The sequence below is a fragment of the Pseudoliparis swirei genome, chromosome 5 (assembly GCF_029220125.1).
Source record: "Pseudoliparis swirei isolate HS2019 ecotype Mariana Trench chromosome 5, NWPU_hadal_v1, whole genome shotgun sequence".
Classification (NCBI taxonomy): domain Eukaryota; kingdom Metazoa; phylum Chordata; class Actinopteri; order Perciformes; family Liparidae; genus Pseudoliparis; species Pseudoliparis swirei.
Genome location: NC_079392.1, coordinates 8,288,555 through 8,308,027, shown reverse-complemented (window position 1 = coordinate 8,308,027; position 19,473 = coordinate 8,288,555). Strand labels below are relative to the sequence as shown.

Below are 19,473 nucleotides of genomic sequence, written 5' to 3'. Positions count from 1 at the left end.
TGATACAAAAGGGCATTAACCAATCATTTTCTTCTGCTTGATAAATGACAGTTCACCGACAGCTTTTTAAATACATGTTATTTCAGCTATGCAGTCAGAGTTATCCTTCATTTGCATTTGAAAAAATTTGAAATGAGTACAATTTGCAAACACCAGGTGCAACGCAAGAAATAAATCTACTATACGTTGAGGTTTGGAGTTTTAGTAACACCAGGGCTCCAGACTGCGACCAAATGGTCGCATTTTGCACCTAAAATTAGACACAGTGCGAGTACATTTTTCATCAACTCGCGCATGTGCGACCAGTAAATTAGCAGATTTTTTTGTTGTTGTGATTAAATATTTTTGTTGCTGACAAACTTGTTCTACACTTCAGCCCACTATAGTTAGCGGTAATGCCTGAATGACTGGTTTGCTAACCGACATTAACTCCAGAAGAAGAAGAAAGGAGACGAAAACAGAAGAAGAAGAAGAAGAAGGCTGGCCTGTGTGTGAGAGTGGGGGGGGGGGGGGGGGATGATGTGTGAAAAGAGGCGGGTCTTGGGGATTATCGCATGAATCCAAAGATTTTACACAGCGGTGTCTCCTGTCAACAATGGACAATGGCGAAGCGGACTATCAGTTCGTACTTTCTTCCTAAACCTAATGATATAGAGAAGACAAATCCAGAGAATGAGTCCGACTCAGATTGTGAGGAAACGGTCGTGGCGAAAAAAGGCAGGAAATTCAGCTTTCGCGATGAGTGGCTGCGCGAGTTCACCTGGCTGAGGTATTTCAGGGAGACCAATTCAATGAACTGTACATTCTGCTGTCGATTCCCACAACATGCGGGGAACACGAAATGTGCTGATAAGACAATTAAAACACGACACGCTGATCAAACACAACGCCAGTCTGAAACATAAAATGTGCCACGACCTGTGCAATGAAAGTGCAGCTCCACTCCCAGTCGCATTTAGAAGACAAGAGGCTGCTAACCAGTGCGCCGAGGAGGCCGAATTGCTATTGAAGTTTAACACGGCGTATTTCATTGCCAAAGAAGAACTGCCTTTTACGAAATTTAAAGGCCAACTTGATCTACAAAGGAAGAATGGTGTAAAACTAAACGCAACATACAATAACCACACGGCATGCGCACAGTTTGTTGGCATCATCGCAGATACACTGAAACGGAAGACGTACGAGAAGATTGAGGACGCTCCTTATCTGTCAATCATGATTGATGGGGACACAGATGTCAACAAGAGTGTGACATCATATATGCCAGGATCCTGCAACAAGGGAAACCAACACATGTTTTGATTGGCCACATCGAAGTGCAACATGCACATGCTCACGGTACGTTTTCTCTCAAATTATGTTTAAACTCAATACAGTAACTTCTGAAGAGTTCTCTGTTGTGAATGTTTTGCAGTTCATGAAGGCAAACAGGCATAATATTGTATACTGTCAAATTATTTATAAGTAATACAGTAAAAATGATGGGAAAACTTTGCAAGTCGATTTATAGTGTGCGCCCCTAAATTTTCTGCTTGCGCCCCTAAAATTTTAAGTTCGGGGCCACTGTGCTCCGAGTAAAAAAAGTTAGTCTGGAGCCCTGGACACTATGTCTGGAATTACCATGGAATTGTAAGCTACATGCGACCCGATGCAGGGCCGCGTGCTTTGAGGCGTGTAACCGCGTGCTGCCCAAATGTGCAAGGCTTGACAGGTTTAACGCCTGCCTGGATGGACTGCTGCACAACATTCCTGGTGTCACTTTCCTGACATTTCCAGTACCTCCCTACTCTGACTATCAAATGAAGGCATTAAAATGGACTAAAACCAGGATCAACGGCCAAGTCGAGCCACAGGTAGATCTCAACAACACACCTGTGAGGTTGGGTGGCTGCATTGCGGTTGAGACACCAGTACAGACACTAAATCGGTCCCGCAGACAGACGAACATTCACGCTACAGTCGGTGTCTCCAGGATTACTTTGGCCTTAAGAAACACGCCAGTGGCGGTCGCAGCTGCTAAAAGTTGTAAAATACTGCAGCTTGGGTACGAGATGCTAACATTTTAAAAGCTGCAGCTAACAACCCAATCAGTACTTCTCTCAGCATTTAAATCCAAGATATTATTCTCAGGTAATCGTTTATTTCTTTTTTCAAGTCTCATCATAAAACCGGTTGACAAAGACGGCGGCACAAAAACGATTCACTATCATCACTAAAGAGGTCGCCTGGTGTATCTCTGAAACTAATCAAAACGTACTGTCATTTAGACATCCATTGTAAATATGTTGTAATCCTATAGAAAAAAGAAAACGCTTCTTTAAAACCGGTATGCTTGAAAACAGACGAGTCCTGAACGTCCACACGGAGTGACGGGACCGACTGTCAGGGGGGCGGGTGAGTTATGATAGCAATAATCTCTCCTTGAAGACACTCGCGTGTACAGACAGACAGGGTGTACGAGCACACACCCACGCAGTTTGGTTTGTTCCTCTGGAGGGAAGTACTTCAGATCTAGGTTTCACGCGTGACCTCTCCTGCCCTTCCCACCAGCCAACAGCGTACAGCCCCGGGCTGTGTGGGCATCCAACAGGGGAGGAAACAAACAAAAGACAGCCGGTTCCACGAACAGTAGCTGCGCCATCACAAAAGCCTCAGTTGTATCTTTGTAAGTTTAGTATAATTGATCGGTTGACAGTCCATTGTGTTTCCATATAAACTGTGAGGTGAAGAAGCTGGCTGTGAAATGCAAATAAAACAAACTTGCACCCCCCGCCACCCCCATTAGGCCTCCCCACCTCCTGGGTCCTAGAGGTCAAGGAGGGTCAGCAGTGGTATTTTAAGTTATGTCAAAAAAGCGTCCAATAATGAGCTCCAGCGTTATCATAATATCCTGACGTCGGCACTCGTTTTATCTAGTTACTGGAGATTGGTTTCCTTTTTTAAGTCCGGGCCAAGTAGGATTTTCCGTGGTTTGTTTTCAGTTTAATGCCACGTGTGTTAAGCTCCGTATAATCTTTTTTCCCCAAACAGAGTGCTCTACGAGGTTCTTTGTTATATTGCCATGTGTAGTTCATCAGGATTTTAGCAAGCCAATATCCCTAATGAGGCTCAATTTGCAAACTTGTGAACCGAGTGATGAAACTGTGACTAGTAGAAACCAAACAATGAAGGGATCCTGTATTGATCCTGTATTGGGTCAACAGCCTGATCGGTCTTGTTCTGAAAGTACCGAGAGACGAAACTAACACAGTTGGTTTTGGTTCTCATGTGCAGAGAGAAATGAAAGCCACGTCCTTTAGGGAGGATGTGGTGATGTCGTTCAAGAGGAACTGCTGATACAAATTTGAATAAAAAACCTTCACCTTTACCACATACTTTCCATTCATTACACAACAGTAGCAGGGAGTGTTTTGAAGGTCTGCCCAAGGACACGCAACTCTAAACAGATCTCATTGTCTGTGTGAACCGTATAGAACATTATAGTCTACCTATAGGGAACAGGTTTTTTTTTAAACCATGCTGGTAACCCTTAAATCAATATGCTTTTCAAAATTATTATTAAAAAGAAAAAGTGCTTTACCATTTTAACTTCAATCGCAGCCTGCAGTGAAATAAAAGCTCCATTACAAGCCACAGACACCGTTGGCTGCAGAAGATCAGTCGGCCCAAACAGCTCTGCTTTGACTCAGGATCAACAGATGGAAAAGGAGAGAGTGAGAGAAGGAGGGATATTGAGGAAGAGGAGGAGGCTGTTGAGAGGCGAGCAAGGGAGATGATGGAGTGCTGAGCCAAAACACAAACATGGAGGTTATGAGCATAAACTGCAACAGTGTCAACAAAGTGTGAAAACATAAATACGCACCAACACCCGCGCTGACAAGCACATCTTGGGCTGTGTTCAAGATATCATTAAAAAAATATGTAAAAAGCTGAGATTATCACCAAAAAAAAGACACTGTTTCAGCATCAGAAATTAATGTTTGGAGCGACACGTGATGCAGCGATGTGTTTTAACCGGATGTTCATTCACCACTCTGCAGTTGTGATCGATGACTATGTCGGCTCTGTCAAAGGGTACGAGACACACAGACGAGTCAGTGGGGGAGGAAAAAAAACGAAACATATTCCATGGCTTCACCCTGGAAATTGTTTTTGCAGAGGCCGCTCACATCCGGAGGGATCCAGTCTCATGATCCATTCGGTCTGAACAACAGCCACACTCATTAAATATATTTTTAAAAAGCATCCCTTTGCTCTTTTACCCTGAAGGTTGACGATGTATTTTATGGAATGGTCTCTAAAGTTTTTTATTTCTCATCAATGTTTCCGGCAGCTGTCACTGTTTGCACAGATTTATACACGCACCCATGACCTGCTTCTTCCTCCCCTGGCTTTGAACACGGCCTCCGATTATGATGAAAGAGCCCAATGAACATCGTGCGGCACGCTATTTCCTCCCAGACAGGACGTGCTGATCATGTTTCACCGACCCCAATGAAGAGTCTCTGAATAGTGGCAATCTGTTGATCTGATCCAGCATTATGATACAGCTGTAGACACACAAACACACAAACAAACACACAAAAACACCTGCGGAAAAACACACTTGAGCAGCAGCAGCACGGCCAAAACCTTTACCTGAGGGAGGGACGGATTCCAAGACTGTGTGCTGCTCGTTTGTGTTTGTGTGACTAGTGTGCGTGTGCGCGTGTGTGTGTGTGTGTCAGGACGAGAAAGCCCACTGCACCAGTTGTTGAGCTCACACTTATCTCCCTGAACAGCAGCAGGCTGTGAAACGGGCTCATTTCACTGAAGATACGAGCGTTGCGTCTTCGTACGTTCAGAGCGGCCTCTTTGATTCAAGCACACTTTTTTACGAGACCAGTGCAGTAAATCAATAACGTGATATGCGCGGTGCAGTTCTGTTGGTTTTTGTGTGTGCCGTGGCACTCATAACTGTTTACGATCACTCGGCCTTCCTAGGGCAGCATATCACATGCAACAACAGCCTCTATTGTTTTCTTTTATGTTAGTCGTCATCGTGACGTCCCCCATCGGCTTGCGGCCTCTTTGAAGCCTCCAGTCAGGCGTTGCCATCTTGGATTACGGCCGTTGCAATGTTGTTAGTTATTTTTTGCAACTCATGAATAGGGTTGGGTACCGGAAACCGGTGCCAATGTGGTACCGGTTCAAATACAACCGGTATTACCCGGACCGAAACGCAACGCACATTTCGGTGCTTCTTTCCGGTGCCTGAGCCGATTGAAATTGAAAAAAACTATTGTTGTGAACTTCTCTGGTGACTCCGCCCTGTCAGCAGGTTGCGAGCCTCTCATATTTAACTCTGACAGCGGAGGCTGCGCCGTGTGTGACGGCGTGAGGCCGAGCCGAGCACACCAGCGCCAGGCTGGGCGCGACGGGGAGACCGTCACCGGTCCCCCTGAACACGTGGAGACCGATGATGACGAGCAGCCTGAACTCAGATTAGTACCGTAATGTTGATTGCAAGTCTTGCATTCATAAAAGTAGCCCAAGAAATAATAAATTAGCCATTATAACCATGTTTAAACTAGCTCGTAGCTAGCGCTAGCTACGAGCTACGAGCGTGACAGTCTGCTAGCAGATGTGTTGGTGTCCAGCGGTCCCGGCTGTTTACCCGGTGTTACCGGGAATATAATGACGGAGGAATAAAGACCGTGGGGCATCACTTTGTTTCAGTGTAACTCTCGCTGTCAGAAACAAAACTTTATTTGTCACGTGTCATCTTCAGTACCTCTGATTGGTTGTTCTCTTTGCCCATCAAAACAGTGACAGGATTAACCCTATAAAGTCTGCACATGACAATACATATCACATCATATCATGGAGAACATATATTGTGTATGTTAACAGATATCCGTTGTTTGTCAGTGCTCCATGATAACGGCTTCTACAGGGAATATGGCCGAAGAGGTTTTTAATGTCCTCATTGTGTGTGTTTTTTTTTAAAGTATCGGTTCAGGCACCGTTCAGGCACCGTTTAGGCACCGGTATCGTTTTAAAAATACCGGTTTAGCACCGGTATCGGAAAGAAAAAAAAACGATACCCATCCCTACTCATGAAGAGAGGTTGCCATATTTGGAATGCGGAGGAGCGAGATGTCCCGGCCCACTGCCTGGTAGCGCCTGTCGATCACCCTAGCAGCCTAGAAAGGAGCGGGTCGGTCGGGAGCCTCTCGGCATATCCATCCCCAGACAATTTTGAATTTAAAAAAAAAAATTTTTTCTATCGCGCGATTATTACAGTAAGTATAATCGGTCCCTTTTTTTAAAAACACGTCTTTGTTCTTTTATTACACTAACAGCCGTCTACCTGCTATTGATCAACCAGCACAGCATCATGTCATTCTGTCGTGTCACAACGCGCTTTCTTCTCTGCGTCGCGGCCAAGAGAAAGAACTCCGATGCCGGCATGTGTGCGCGCACATCGGGGCGGCGCAAAGAAAAAGTCACCTGCACCCCACCCCCCCGTAGCATCATGCAGCACCAGAAGTAGCATTAAAATTATTATACGTTAAAAATACGATATGGCTCTCAATGAAATATATTTAGAAATATTTGGCTTTTATGGCTCACCCAGTCAAAAAGGTTCCTGACCCCTGTCCTAAAGCATACTCCGCTTTATGAACTATTTCACCCTAACCATAATTTACTAAATGAACATCGTGCTATATTGAAGAAGAGTTGAAACTAGCATTTGAGACCGTACACTCATGTTTATAATGTTTACTGAGGGAATAAATCGGGAGAAAAGTAATAAAAATATAACGCCATGTATAGTTACGTAGGGAGTACACACACACGTCAGTGAACCAGGTGAAAGGATTCTTCGAATTGACGGCAGTAACGCTCGTTGTTAGCGCAATAAAACATTTGTGAGTATAAAGCCAGACATTTATCAAGGCGTCTGTTCAACAAGCAGGAACGTGAAAATAAAAGTGAAGTCAGCGACAGCACGCAGCACGTATGAACTGAATAAAAAGCTCTCTGAACACGGTATTGTGACTCGCTGGGCTACTATATCTGGCTCGCCCCATTTAATTGCCTGAGGATTAAACCGATATCTAAAGTTGACTTTACTCTCGGGCGTGTCGCCGCACACAATGGAGGCGTGTGGTGACATGGTCATGCGTTTCTGATCACTTGAGCCACGGATTGCTTCTGGAGTGCAGAGAATTTCGTTAAACATACACCGAGGCATTGGTTCTTTTGATATCTTTGGGGGAGTACAAATCAAGAAAGAAAAAAAAAACAGGATTGTTAATATAATAATTTGTAGAATGACTTAATTTTCAGGAGTTGACATCCCCACAATCACGACACACAGTGAGCAACAGCTACTGGCTTCAAGAATAAAGTTGTTAAGCCAGGGCTCCAGACTGCGACCAAATGGTCGCATTTTGCGCCTAAAATTAGACACAGTGCGAGTACATTTTTCAGCAACTCGCGCATGCGCGACCAGTAAATTAGCAGATTTTGTTGTTGTTATTAAATATTTTTGTTGCTGACAAACTTGTTCTACACTTCAGCCCACTATAGTTAGCGGTAATGCCTGAATGACTGGTTTGCTAACCGACATTAACTCCAGAAGAAGAAGAAAGGAGACGAAAACCGAAGAAGGCTGGCCTGTGTGTGAGAGCGGGGGGGGGCTAATGTGTGAAAAGAGGCGCACCGCAGCGGAGGGCCGCAGAGTGAGAGGTCAGAGGGGATCCTCAGCACCGAGCGGCGTCCCCGTCCCCCGAGTTGAATCTCTGGGTCGACTCAGCCGACTCTCACATGTCTGACCCTAGAGACTGATGTTCACGGTAAACACATTCGATCGGGAGCAAAGAGGGTTTTGATCAAGTTAGCGGAAGGATTTAAGTGACATCCGGTTTTGATCAAGTTAGCGGAAAGAACCACGTGAAACAACATCCGTTTTTCAAAATAAGATGTCGACAAATCATACACGAACATATACAAGTAAACAATGAACTGATTTTGTATCTTTAGAGATCGTTTCTGAGATTTAGCTTAAATTATGCTAACATTAAAACATTTTTACTGGACCAAGGAAGAGTTTATAAAAATGTCAGACTTTTGTATGTTAAACAAAGTCCTGTAAATAGATTTCCCCAAGAGTTCCAGGAAATGAATGATGCAGACGTGTTCCATACATATCTGAAATCCCCTACAATAGCAATCAAACAATTTTAATGTATCAATGAGGACGTTTTTCAAAGTAAAAGTCCTAAATGTTTAAAGAAATCGGTAATTTCTTTAATGTTTGAGGTGCTTTATATATGTATTTCCTCATAGTCCTCATAGCAATAATGCTACACAATAAATAGAATGCTTCAATCAACACCGTGATCGGTGAATGGTATTATCAGATCGGCAGATACTGATTTCAGTGATCGGTGATCGGCACCAAAAACCTGATCGGTGCATCTCTAGAAACCAACAAATGTTTTGAACATGTTTTCCACATCGAAGTGCAACATGCACATGCTCAAGGTATGTTTTCTCTTAAAATATGTTTAAACTCAATACAGTAACTTCTGAAGAGTTCTCTGTTGTGAATGTTTTGCAGTTCATGAAGGCAAACAGGCATAAGATTGTATATTGTCAAATTATTTATCAGTAATACAGTCAAAATGATGGGAAAACTTTGCAAGTCGATTTATAGTGTGCGCCCCTAAATTTTCTACTTGCGCCCCTAAAATTTTAAGTTAGGGGCCACTGTGCTCCTAGTAAAAAAAGTTAGTCTGGAGCCCTGTAAGCAGAGCTTGACTGCATGTATCGACTCAACCTATATAAACGCGGGAGGACAAAAAAACACTGGATAGGAGTTTATAAGAATGGTACTCAAGCGCTTTATTATCTGCAGGTGCATCCGTGGTCACATGACACACACACCTGAAATGCATAAACAATAATTGGGAGCACAATCGGTCTCAATTAACATAAGTGCGCTGCCACAGCGTCAATTGTCCAGCGCTTATTAGGAATTTTAAGAAGTAGCATGAATTTGAAACTTGACAAATTAGGTTTTAGCACAAACACTGATACTTGTAGCGGCACTAAAATAGCTGTCCAGAAAAGAGTGAGCGAGGGACAGTTTCAGTGCTGCGTTTGTGCTCCTATAGCTGCCCAGCTGGAGGAAGCAGGATGTTTTGTTAGACGCTCCTTTACTGGCCAGAGGCCAAAAGGTTATTAACCCCCGATCAGAACGGGGAGGGATGGCCGCAGTGACTTCCACAGAACGTTGACACGCGTGTACGGGTTTGTTTACACTGCCACACAGTCAGGCCACTCTCGAAACGTGTATTGACGGAGCCTGTGTGAGTAAACAATGAGCTCCCTGCGAGTTATGGAGACGCCTCCTCCACCATGATCTCACACCCGTGGCCCCGTTTTTTCAGAGTATCACAAAAAAAGAAGTATCTGACCCCAGGTCAGCACCTAAAAAAGCACTCGAGGGAAGTCAGCGCAAGAAGTGAAACACCTGCCAAACACCGAGCGGGTTTGTACGGCGGCTGCTGATTGGTTGACCTCATTTTCACAGACGGAGGTAGGTAGTGAAAGTGGCTGGTTGTTTCCCTTTTCCCCCGTTACAGTTTAAGATCGCTACAGATAGCTGAAGCTGAGCCGGGCTAGAATGGCTCATTTGGCCACGGATGAAATGATGGATTGAACCCGTTTGTGCATCGATTCCTGTTGTTGGGCCCTTCAACCACAGAACTCTGCATGCAAGGCTCTGATCTTATCGCAGGGTTCTTACACATTTTGACCAATGGATTTCCATAACTTTTCACAAAACTTCCATGACCAAACTGAAGTCTCGGTATAAACATGAACAATTTATAACATTTTGCGTATCGAGAGCGGATGCCGGCTTATATTTTGAGCGTCTTTCTTTAAAAAAACATATTAATTATTTTAAACTCCGCATAAATGAACATGTGATTATAACAAATTTCCTTGACTTTTCCAAAACTTTTATGATTTACGTTTTTTTCCAGGACTTTTCCAGGCCTGGAAATGACCATTTAAAAATTCCATGACTTTTCCAGGTTTTCCATGACCGTACGAACCCTGTTATCGGCTCAATGGCTTTTTGTTTCTTTTCATGAGCTTCTCATAGGCATATACGGACAGACTTCATCATTCATTGCAGCTTTACTGAACACCGGGATTGATCCACCATCTGTGCTGCAGCCACAACGCCACGAGCAACCCCATGATGATGACATCGGTCTCTGATCAGCTGGTCTATTATTTTTATTTCAAAGACTCAAGCTTCGAACTTGGATTTGTGTCCCTTGGAAACAACAGTTGGCAAAACAATCTCACTTTAAAAAGGTCTATTTAGTAGCTGCTGGGGAGCTTTTAAACTGATTGTGCATCGCTCCACGCCAGCATAAACAAATATCAGAGTCCTGTCGCTAGAATAAGCATAATGTGCATCGTCAGAGAATCAATTCCATTGGTTAAGCACTGCCGCACTGTTTTGTTAAACTACTCTTAATGACGTGTTTCACATTAGAAGTCGTGCAGTGGAGAGAGGAATTAAACCCTCTGAGCATGTGCAAGGCTCTGAATGCCAAATGTCAGCGAGACGTTAACACTTCGTTTCAACATGTTGCTGCACTGACGGAACGAGCTGCTGTAGAAATGTATGTTATCTTGAATTCATCTGATAATTAAAATAATTGAGCATTGGATGCAGCCATATGTTTCACTACCATGGAGATGTTCACAGTGTCTGTTTTCATTCAAGCAACAGCGAGCGTGGACCCTACAGGTTTCTGCTTGTGACATTCCAGCTTCCCTCCATCTGCCCTGACCGTGCACTCAGAGGTCCACACGCACAAGAAAGACCCACAAGCACGATGACTCATCGGACTTTCTAACACTAACAAACCAGCCTGGGCGACACAACAACACAGAACACTGTCTCTAATGTTCAAGTCGTTCCACACACACATCCACACTCACACACACACTCACACTCCATCTCAGCTGTTAAAACCATCATCACATTAGTAAAGAGAAAAGAGAAGGGGGGTATATTATTTCTTTTTATTTTATTACGCTGCACAGCAAATTGATTATTGTTTTACTATGTATGACTTATTTTTAATGGTTTTTGTTACTTTATTTTAATATGTATGACTTACTTTTAAAGGTTTTTATTACTTCCTTTAATAGTATGTATGACTTACTTTTAATGGTTTTTATTACTTAATTTTAATATGTATAACTTGTTTTTAATGCTTTTTATTACTTCCTTTAATAGTATGTATGACTTACTTGTAATGCTTTTTATTACTTACTACTATTATTTACTTTTTTTTTTTTTTTTATTTATTTTTTTCTTACTTTTGACTAATATTTACTGATACACATTGCATACCATTTAAAAAAAACCCTCTCTAGGAGAGGAGAGGAACTCCTCTCCTGAAGGGAACCACCCTCAACCCGTCTGAAGTCAACGACTACAGACCTTTCTGACTTTTGACTTTTCTGCAGGTGACTTTTTTTTGTTGTCACCACACCATGCATCCACGTTGTTTGAAGCCTCAAAGCTTTTAGAACTACAACTACGGTCATTTTATTGTTCTGACCACAAATCTAAATAATGAGAATAAACAGTTTAAGAACAAAAGGTCCTCCGCTCTGACTCAGCCCTATAATGATAGTAATAACAAATATACATTGTCATTATATATAATATGGTTGAAGTCATTCATGAACCAAATTCCTTTTTGGGGGCCTGAACCGTCCTCAAGGACTTTTCGTTGAGTCTGTTCTGTCTCTCTGTTGTCACGATACTAACATTATAACTTCTATACCATACCTGCCATAAATATCATGATACCCGATAAGATACCATAAAAACAAGACTGGTATATTTATCTATAATAATAATAAATAAAACATCTGTACGCGACACGTCCCATCAAAGATGTTTTATTGCGAAGAGCACCACTTCACGTTTTCTCGGCGTCTCACTGCAATCTCAACGGCAGGGGGCCAGGTGACCCCAGGTGACCCCAGGTGACCCCTCCCCCACCCCTCAAAAATCAAAAACTCTTCGGATCTACACGATTCACGTGGATGACCTATTTTGATTTTAAAACGGTTAATTTCACCAAAAGGTGACATGTTTGCAGGTATGTCCTGTGACCTTGGCCTTCGCTCGCGGGTCCAGGATTGAGTCACGGCGTGACATGGACCAGGTAGACTGTGAAATGATGGCAAACTCTCACATTTCGGCGTGAAATACAGGGATGCAGGAAAGAAGGTGGCGAAAGAGGAGAGGAAGCAGGAGGAGATGAAAACAATAGAGAGGGGGGGGGGGGACATCGAGTAAAGGTTCTCTCGGTGAGCGGCTGAGTAATGTGGCACTCGAGAGATATAATGATGCAGCGCTAAGCAGTGGCAGAGTGATGGATTTTCTTCATTAAGGATGTTGTGCTGGGAGCTAAAAGCCAGGCAGACTAGAGCTTCATTTGAGTGTGAAAAGCCGCTGTCAAGGGGACAACAGTGGGGACCTTGCATTCAAAACTTGCTCTGGATTTTACAAAAAGTGAGCGGGGAGAACTCCAAAACACACTCGAGCAAGTCTTTGTTTACTTTCATTCCCCGCTGCTCAAAACAGACATTGCCATTAGCCAATCAGGGGGCAGCGCAGTAACAAATGCCATTTCCAGTATATGCATTGATGTATAGGACCCAACACTGTGATAATTCTAGTTAATGAGGGTCCTATAATTAATGTCATCCCCCCCCCATCCTGCATCTGTGCCTCTCCATTGCCGCCCTACTAGAAACCCTAAAATGCCACACGCTAGCCAGTTGGGCTCCATCACTCAGCACCTGGGCTGGGACGGCTAATAGCCAGAAGTCCCCCGAGGTCGTTCCCCTCCGCTGAACTGTGATCTCTCAGAGCCGGTTAAAAAGGGCAGGAGAGGGAAATTACTCTCCCATATCGCTGCATGGGAAGCTCCAGGTTTAATGGTTAACCGAGCAGAAACCTAATGAACAGGAAAGGGCACCGAGCCGGGGCTACTGTCGGAAACGGGAAAGAAAAAACAGGAACCTGGGAACGGACTTGAGGAAGATTCAAGCAAAGCGGTCGATAAGATGCCGATATCTATAATGGGAGCAATACTTCAAGATCTTACATCAAGTTGTATTCATAGGTTAATTTATGAGTATACTGGCTCCTCTTGTCGTCTATACCACTGTACATGGCTTCTGTCTAGACACTCAGAGAAGAGAACATATTGAATGAGTACATAAAAGAAGACAACACTGTCATGTCTTCAGGCAACCCCCGAAGCTGGAACTGCCTCAAAACAAATGACGTTGATCAATAGATTGTCCCCGAACCTGTACTTTGCAAAAATTCACAAAAGTGTAAAAACCATCTCATTACAAGGACTCTTGAACTCGTTGCCTGAAATGTGGAATTCATGATGCCAAAGATAAGAGTTAATCTGTGACTCGTTTATATTTTGGCAGAATTATTACAACACATTTTGCAATAGTATGGCTATAATGTATTTATGATTATTATTCTGGTATTTAAGTCCCACACATTTTGCTGAAGATATGACTTCCCAATAAAAATGGTAAAAAAAATTTAAAAAAAGCTGGAATTGGTTGGAAGCATAAATAATCGCAGGAAGAAATACAAAATACAAAGAAATTGATTTGATCTGTTGTGTTTTTTGACCCATAATGTTAAATGTGTGCTCACAATGAGTTGGGGTGGAGATTTTAAGGGTTAAGTAAAAGCATTTTTTGAGCTGGGATGAATCTAACCCCGCCAGTATGCAAATAAATAAAAAAACCTGCCATGAATATGACGCGACAGCAGCATGCAGTGTATGTAGAGCTCAACTCCTGTCTGTGTGATGATTGCTACAGGGAACGAACAAACACACACACACACACATACACCGCCGTAGAACAACCAAGCCTAACTCTGCTACGACAACATGCCTCCATCCCCCGTTGCCTAAAACCTCTCCAAGCTCCAGCTGGAATCCTACGAAGGGCGACTACGGGTGAGTGGGTAGCAGGTCCGTCTTTCAATCAGGGGGTTGGAGGTTCAATCCCCGCTCTAGTCGATGTGTCCTTGAGCAAGACACTTACCCCCGAATTGCTCCCTGTAGCTGTGTCTACAGTGTATGAATGTAACAGGATTGTAAGTGGCTTTGGATAAAAGCGTCAGCTAAATGACATGTAATGTAAGAATGCACGAGGGAACACCGATCACATGCGCGGACTGGTGCGGCGAACGTGAAATGTTTAGATGACACTGTCACGGCCACTTCGCGTGGCCATCTGGGCCGCCAGTGAGAGTCAAATTGGGGATTTCCTGCAAACGCACAGCCGTCTTGGGTTTATTTTTATATATATATATAAAAACAATAGTTTTTTGTTTCCGTCCGAGCTCGTTGAAGCCACTCGGCTGTTCTCGTCCGTCGTTTGTCAAATCGAGGTAACAGAGTTCAAAGGTCAAATCGTACACAATGTCAGACACTCTTCCTCATTGCCAGAAGAAAGGTTCAAACAGACCATGCATTTCCAAAGGATAGTCCATTTTGGAATAAAAGGAGACTATAACTAACGGCGAGAGTTTTTTGTCTACAAGCCCTCAACCTTCGGCACAAAAGAAACTAGAACGGGCACTCGGTAGAGCGCATACCTTCGCATATCACAAGATTGGGCATTGAATTATGAACATGTTGGCATTAGTTGCATGCCAATTGGATACAAATTGACCGTGCTATGGTAAAAAGAAGAGTTTGACCTTTTCATGACTGACCTTTGACCCGATCGATCCCAAAATCTAATCAAATGATCCCTGGATAATAACCAATCATCCCATCAAATTTCATGCGATTCAAGAATATTTTGACCTTTTTCATGACCTTGACCTTTGACCCGATCAATCCCAAAATCTAATCAAATGGTCCCCGGATAATAACCAATCATCCCACCAAATTTCATGCGATTCGGTTTAATACTTTTTGACCTATGCGAATAACACGAAGGGTTTTTCAAACATGTTTGGAATTTCTGCGTGTGTGTGTGTGCGTGCGTGGGTCTATCTCCGGCAACATATTAACACACCACACTCATAAATGACAATGACATTATTTATTTCCCAATGCTACAAATGTAACCAGCAGAACCGAGTCCAGCGTTGGAGGACGGGTCCTGTGTATTCCTATAAAAGTTGCTCAGTGTTGCATGAAGCAACATTTTAATTAACCAGATATATCGGTCAAATTTCACATCCATCGGCCCAATTAATGAAAAATAATTGTTCACTTTATCCTCCTGTTGCACAATTCAAGCTGGGACAACATTTCCAAGCCGACAACCCCTGGAAGCACTACAGCCCCAGAACAGGCACTTGATTGATGACCCCGCATTCCAAAGTGTAAGCAATATGTAAGAGTTGCACAGTATTTCATACCGTTTCAAACTAAAGCACAGCTCAAGAACATCTGTCCGGCTTCCTATGACACCATAAAGCAAACTCCCTCCAACTCAACACCCCCCTCCCCCGACTCAAACCTGGCTCGGAAATGTAATTCTCTACCTTAAGTTGATCTTAAGACAAAGTACTGAAAAAACAAGAAAGGCTATAAAACAAAAGGTAGAGGGCAAATCGTATTAATTGGACCACATTTTCCCTCGTCCATTACATCCTTTCCCAAATAGCCGGGTGGTGCTGTAAAATCGCGTGACAGAGTCGTCGTGTCAAACGTCCGGAGGTCGAGGAACATGACTTCATGTGAAATTATGAGTCTCGGTGATTACTTCATCTTTGAAAGCGGCTCCTATTATTTGAGAAAGAAAAGCACAATTTCCACGTTTGTTACCGATGACCTCTTATCAAACGAGGTGAAGGTTGGTTTTTTTTAAACACGTTTGCATACCATGCTGGTCGTCTGTGTTGGAGAGTCCTGAGTAGTGCTTTGTACAAGCCGCCATCGGCTGAATTGATTGAATTAACTCGCAGCGGGTTTCAAGTGTCGGGCATGTTGATTGCATAGCATAATGAATAAACTAATAAAACAAACAGAGCCCGTAACCCTCCTGTTACCTTTGGGGGTCAATTTGACCCCATTCAATGTTTAACGTCTCTAAAAAAAAATATTGACATATGTTTTGATTCATATTTCATGACTTTTCCTAATTTATTGGGGACAACTGGGAAAACATAAAATTCCCATGATGATATGTTTTCAATGTCCTGTACAATTTGACCCCAGGCTGTTTTTCACTGTGTAAAACATATAAGAACTAGAACGGGCACTCGGTAGAGCGCATACCTTTGCATATCACAAGATTGGGCATTGAATTATGAACATGTTGGTTACATGCCAATTGGATAAAAATTGACCGCGCTATGGTAAAAAGAAGATGTTGACCTTTCCATGACCTTGACCTTTGACCCGATCGATCCCAAAATTTAATCAAATGGTCCCCGGATAATAACCAATCATCCCACCAAATTCCATGCGATTAGGTTTAATACTTTTAGTTATGCGAGTAACACTCATACAAATAAATAAATGGCGATCAAAACATAACCTTCCGCATTTTCAATGTGAAGGTAAATATCAACTCTTTTATTTATTTAAAGGGCTATTTAGGTAGTCAACAAACAAACATAAAGTACCTCACACTTAAACTTGGGAAACAATATTAATTCAAATAATTTTCTGGAGGTTTCAAATTGACCCCAGGGGGTAAAATATGTTAGTAAATTTGAAGGTAACAGGAGGGTTAAAAGAACGAACTAGAAAGGCACTCGGAGAGAGCAGACCTCCGCCGAGGCCTCATGCCCGAACTCGCAATGTTCCAAAAAATGCCGACTCGGACGCGCTCCAAACTTGGCGCAACCCCGCCAACAGCTGCATGAAGCCCGTCTTATCCCACGATGGTCCGGCGGCTTCCGTTTTCATGACAGTTTAAGCGTTACCATGTGAGAGGTGTTTTGTCTTGATGCAGCTGCGTTGTCCTCCATCCAGAGCTGCCGTGTTGCCAATTGATCAAGCGAGTTAAAGCCAAGTCCCAACGTGTGTTTCCTCACGCAGAGGAGCCGTCCCCGGGCCCCCACAGGCCACACCACGATCACACAATGAACAAACGGATTGGCGTGGAGGGATCGATGCGAATGGGGTCGACACTGCAATACCTTCGGGGGGTTTTAAAATCTCATTTTTATTATAATTTGATTCTCATCCATAAGGTAAAGGGGACTAATGGCAATGAAAGCCCCCCCACCCCACCCGACCCCAACATCCTGCTTCCTCTAACTGCTGGGATGCAACAAGCCCATCATCTTTGATCACGGCCAAAGCTGAGATTAGCTGTCATGGTGCACTTTAGACCTTCCCCCAGTGCCCCTCTTTACATTCGCTTCACCTAGCAACACAACTGACACGCGCACACACACTCACACACACCTGGCCACAGCCCACAGCAAACAGCGACCACAATGACTGAGCAAAAAAATATTCATTTGATGGCTGCTGTGGCGTTTGCAGTCGGCCCATTACAGTGTTGCAACCACAGAAGGTGTCATATTGATGTCATTCTGAAAGGCAGACGGTATTAAGGTAGTCTGCACAATGTGTGTGTGTGTGTGTGTGTGTGTGTGTGTGTGTGGCTGCATATCAGCTGCAGTCATGGAAGAGACTGTTTGTTGAATTCCGTTGTGCACAAGATGTGCCCACAGTATAAAACGTTTTTTTCTTCTTCTTTTAAGTACAAACACTGCTAAATCATACCACTGCATGACAAGGTGTAAATCATATGCCATCAGACCTTGATATTCATAGATAACGGAATACCCCTCGAATCCGACCTACACTGCAAGAGGAAAACACATGTTTTGTTTAATCGAGCATAAGTAACAAATATTCAACAACAAAAAAGAAGGAAAAAAAGAAAACGCGCCTTTAAGCAGATGAGCAGGAAAAGGGCCCAGATTGCAAAACTGAGTGTTATGATTGAGCTCAAAGCCAACATGAATTCATATCTATACATGGGTGTTATTTATATGTATTTATAGGAGGTTTCGTGTGTCCAGCTCGGTTCATGTACTTCATGTGGATGTGTTGCCCACGGTGGCTGGAAGACGTCACGAGGACTCACCGCATCTTTCTCCGCTCCCTTGCTCTCCTGGTGCTCCATGAGCTCCATGGGCTTCCTCTTGTTCTTATTTTCCGTCCTTTTCATCACTTAGTTCGCCGAATTAAAAACACTCCTCGTGGGTGCGTGGGTGGGTTCGACCCGCTTGAATCCCGCCCCCTCCCTCGGTAACGTCGGTCGGTTAGCGGGGCTAGCAACGTGTCCGCTCGGCCGCTGCGTCGATTTCAGTCGCTGCCAAAAACGAGATTCATAGCGCGCCGATGTAGTTGGGTTGAGTTGAGAGTCGACCAGAGGGTTTGTTCCAGCCCAAGAGCCATTCCTGGTCCGGGTCCTGGTCCGGGTCCTGGTCCAGTCCTGCGACTCAACTTAACAGAGCAGAGCTGCACGTTGCGCGGTGTCTGCACATCTGGAAAGCCAGTTGTGACAAGCTGTCAATCAAGCTTTGCAACAGCGGCGAATTTATCCTCAAGGGCAATTAAAACAAATTAAAAATTAAAATGACGAATTCTGGTCTTTTAGAGGTGCAATGTGCGGGGTTAAAACACACCGATGCTAAGCAGTCGTCTCTGGCAACAGTTCGTCCAACTTGCCCGTTAGTTGGTGACGTTAGCGCCCGATGCTAAGCTAACCTTCCTGCTCCGTGACTAGCTGCGCGGCTAGCCGGGGCTGCCTGCTGCAGTTTACCTGCACGGAGACGCCGTGACCCCCGTGACAGGTCCGCCCGCCTCTCGCGCCTCAACCCACGGCTCTCCAGGCGAGTCCCACCTGAAACGCGGCGCCTTTTGTCCGCCTTCGTGCTTTATCTAGCAGCGAGCTTCTCCCTCAGACGCGCTTTTCCATTGTCAGGTTAAAAAAAAAAAAAAGAAGGCGAAGCGCAGCGTGAAGACACCGGGTCGGGCTCGGTGTTAAACTCCTGCTGCCGCCGCTCGCCTCGGCTCAGCTCGGCTGGTTTCCTGACTCCGTCGCGGTCACTGCGGTGTCAAACTCGCGAGAACGACCGTGCGACGTTTCGATGTCGATTTACCAAAATAAGAGTTTATGTGTTCGGAATATGCTTTGTTGGCTAAATGTGTGCACACAAATACGGAGTTTGACTCTGACTCTTGATATAAAAATATATTTTAGCTGCAGTATGTGTGTGTATATACACACCTTATTTTTAATGGGTTGTGAACTACTACAGTGTCTAGCACAATAACCACCAACAAGATATAGTCAACACAACAGGGATTGCAATAACGTGAAAAATATATTAAGACAAAG

At 43.9% G+C, this 19,473-nt stretch overlaps 1 protein-coding gene across 1 annotated transcript in view; it reads right to left on the bottom strand.

Annotated features, from left to right (window-relative positions):
• Positions 1-19,127, bottom strand: part of mast2 (microtubule associated serine/threonine kinase 2) — a 136,366-nt gene extending 117,239 nt beyond the window's left edge. Inside the window, exon 1 of the mRNA XM_056415632.1 lies at positions 18,214-19,127. Within this exon, the coding sequence (XP_056271607.1) occupies positions 18,214-18,297 (84 nt within the window). The 5' untranslated portion in view covers positions 18,298-19,127. The remainder of the gene's footprint in view (positions 1-18,213) is intronic.
• Positions 19,128-19,473: the final 346 nt, after the last annotated feature.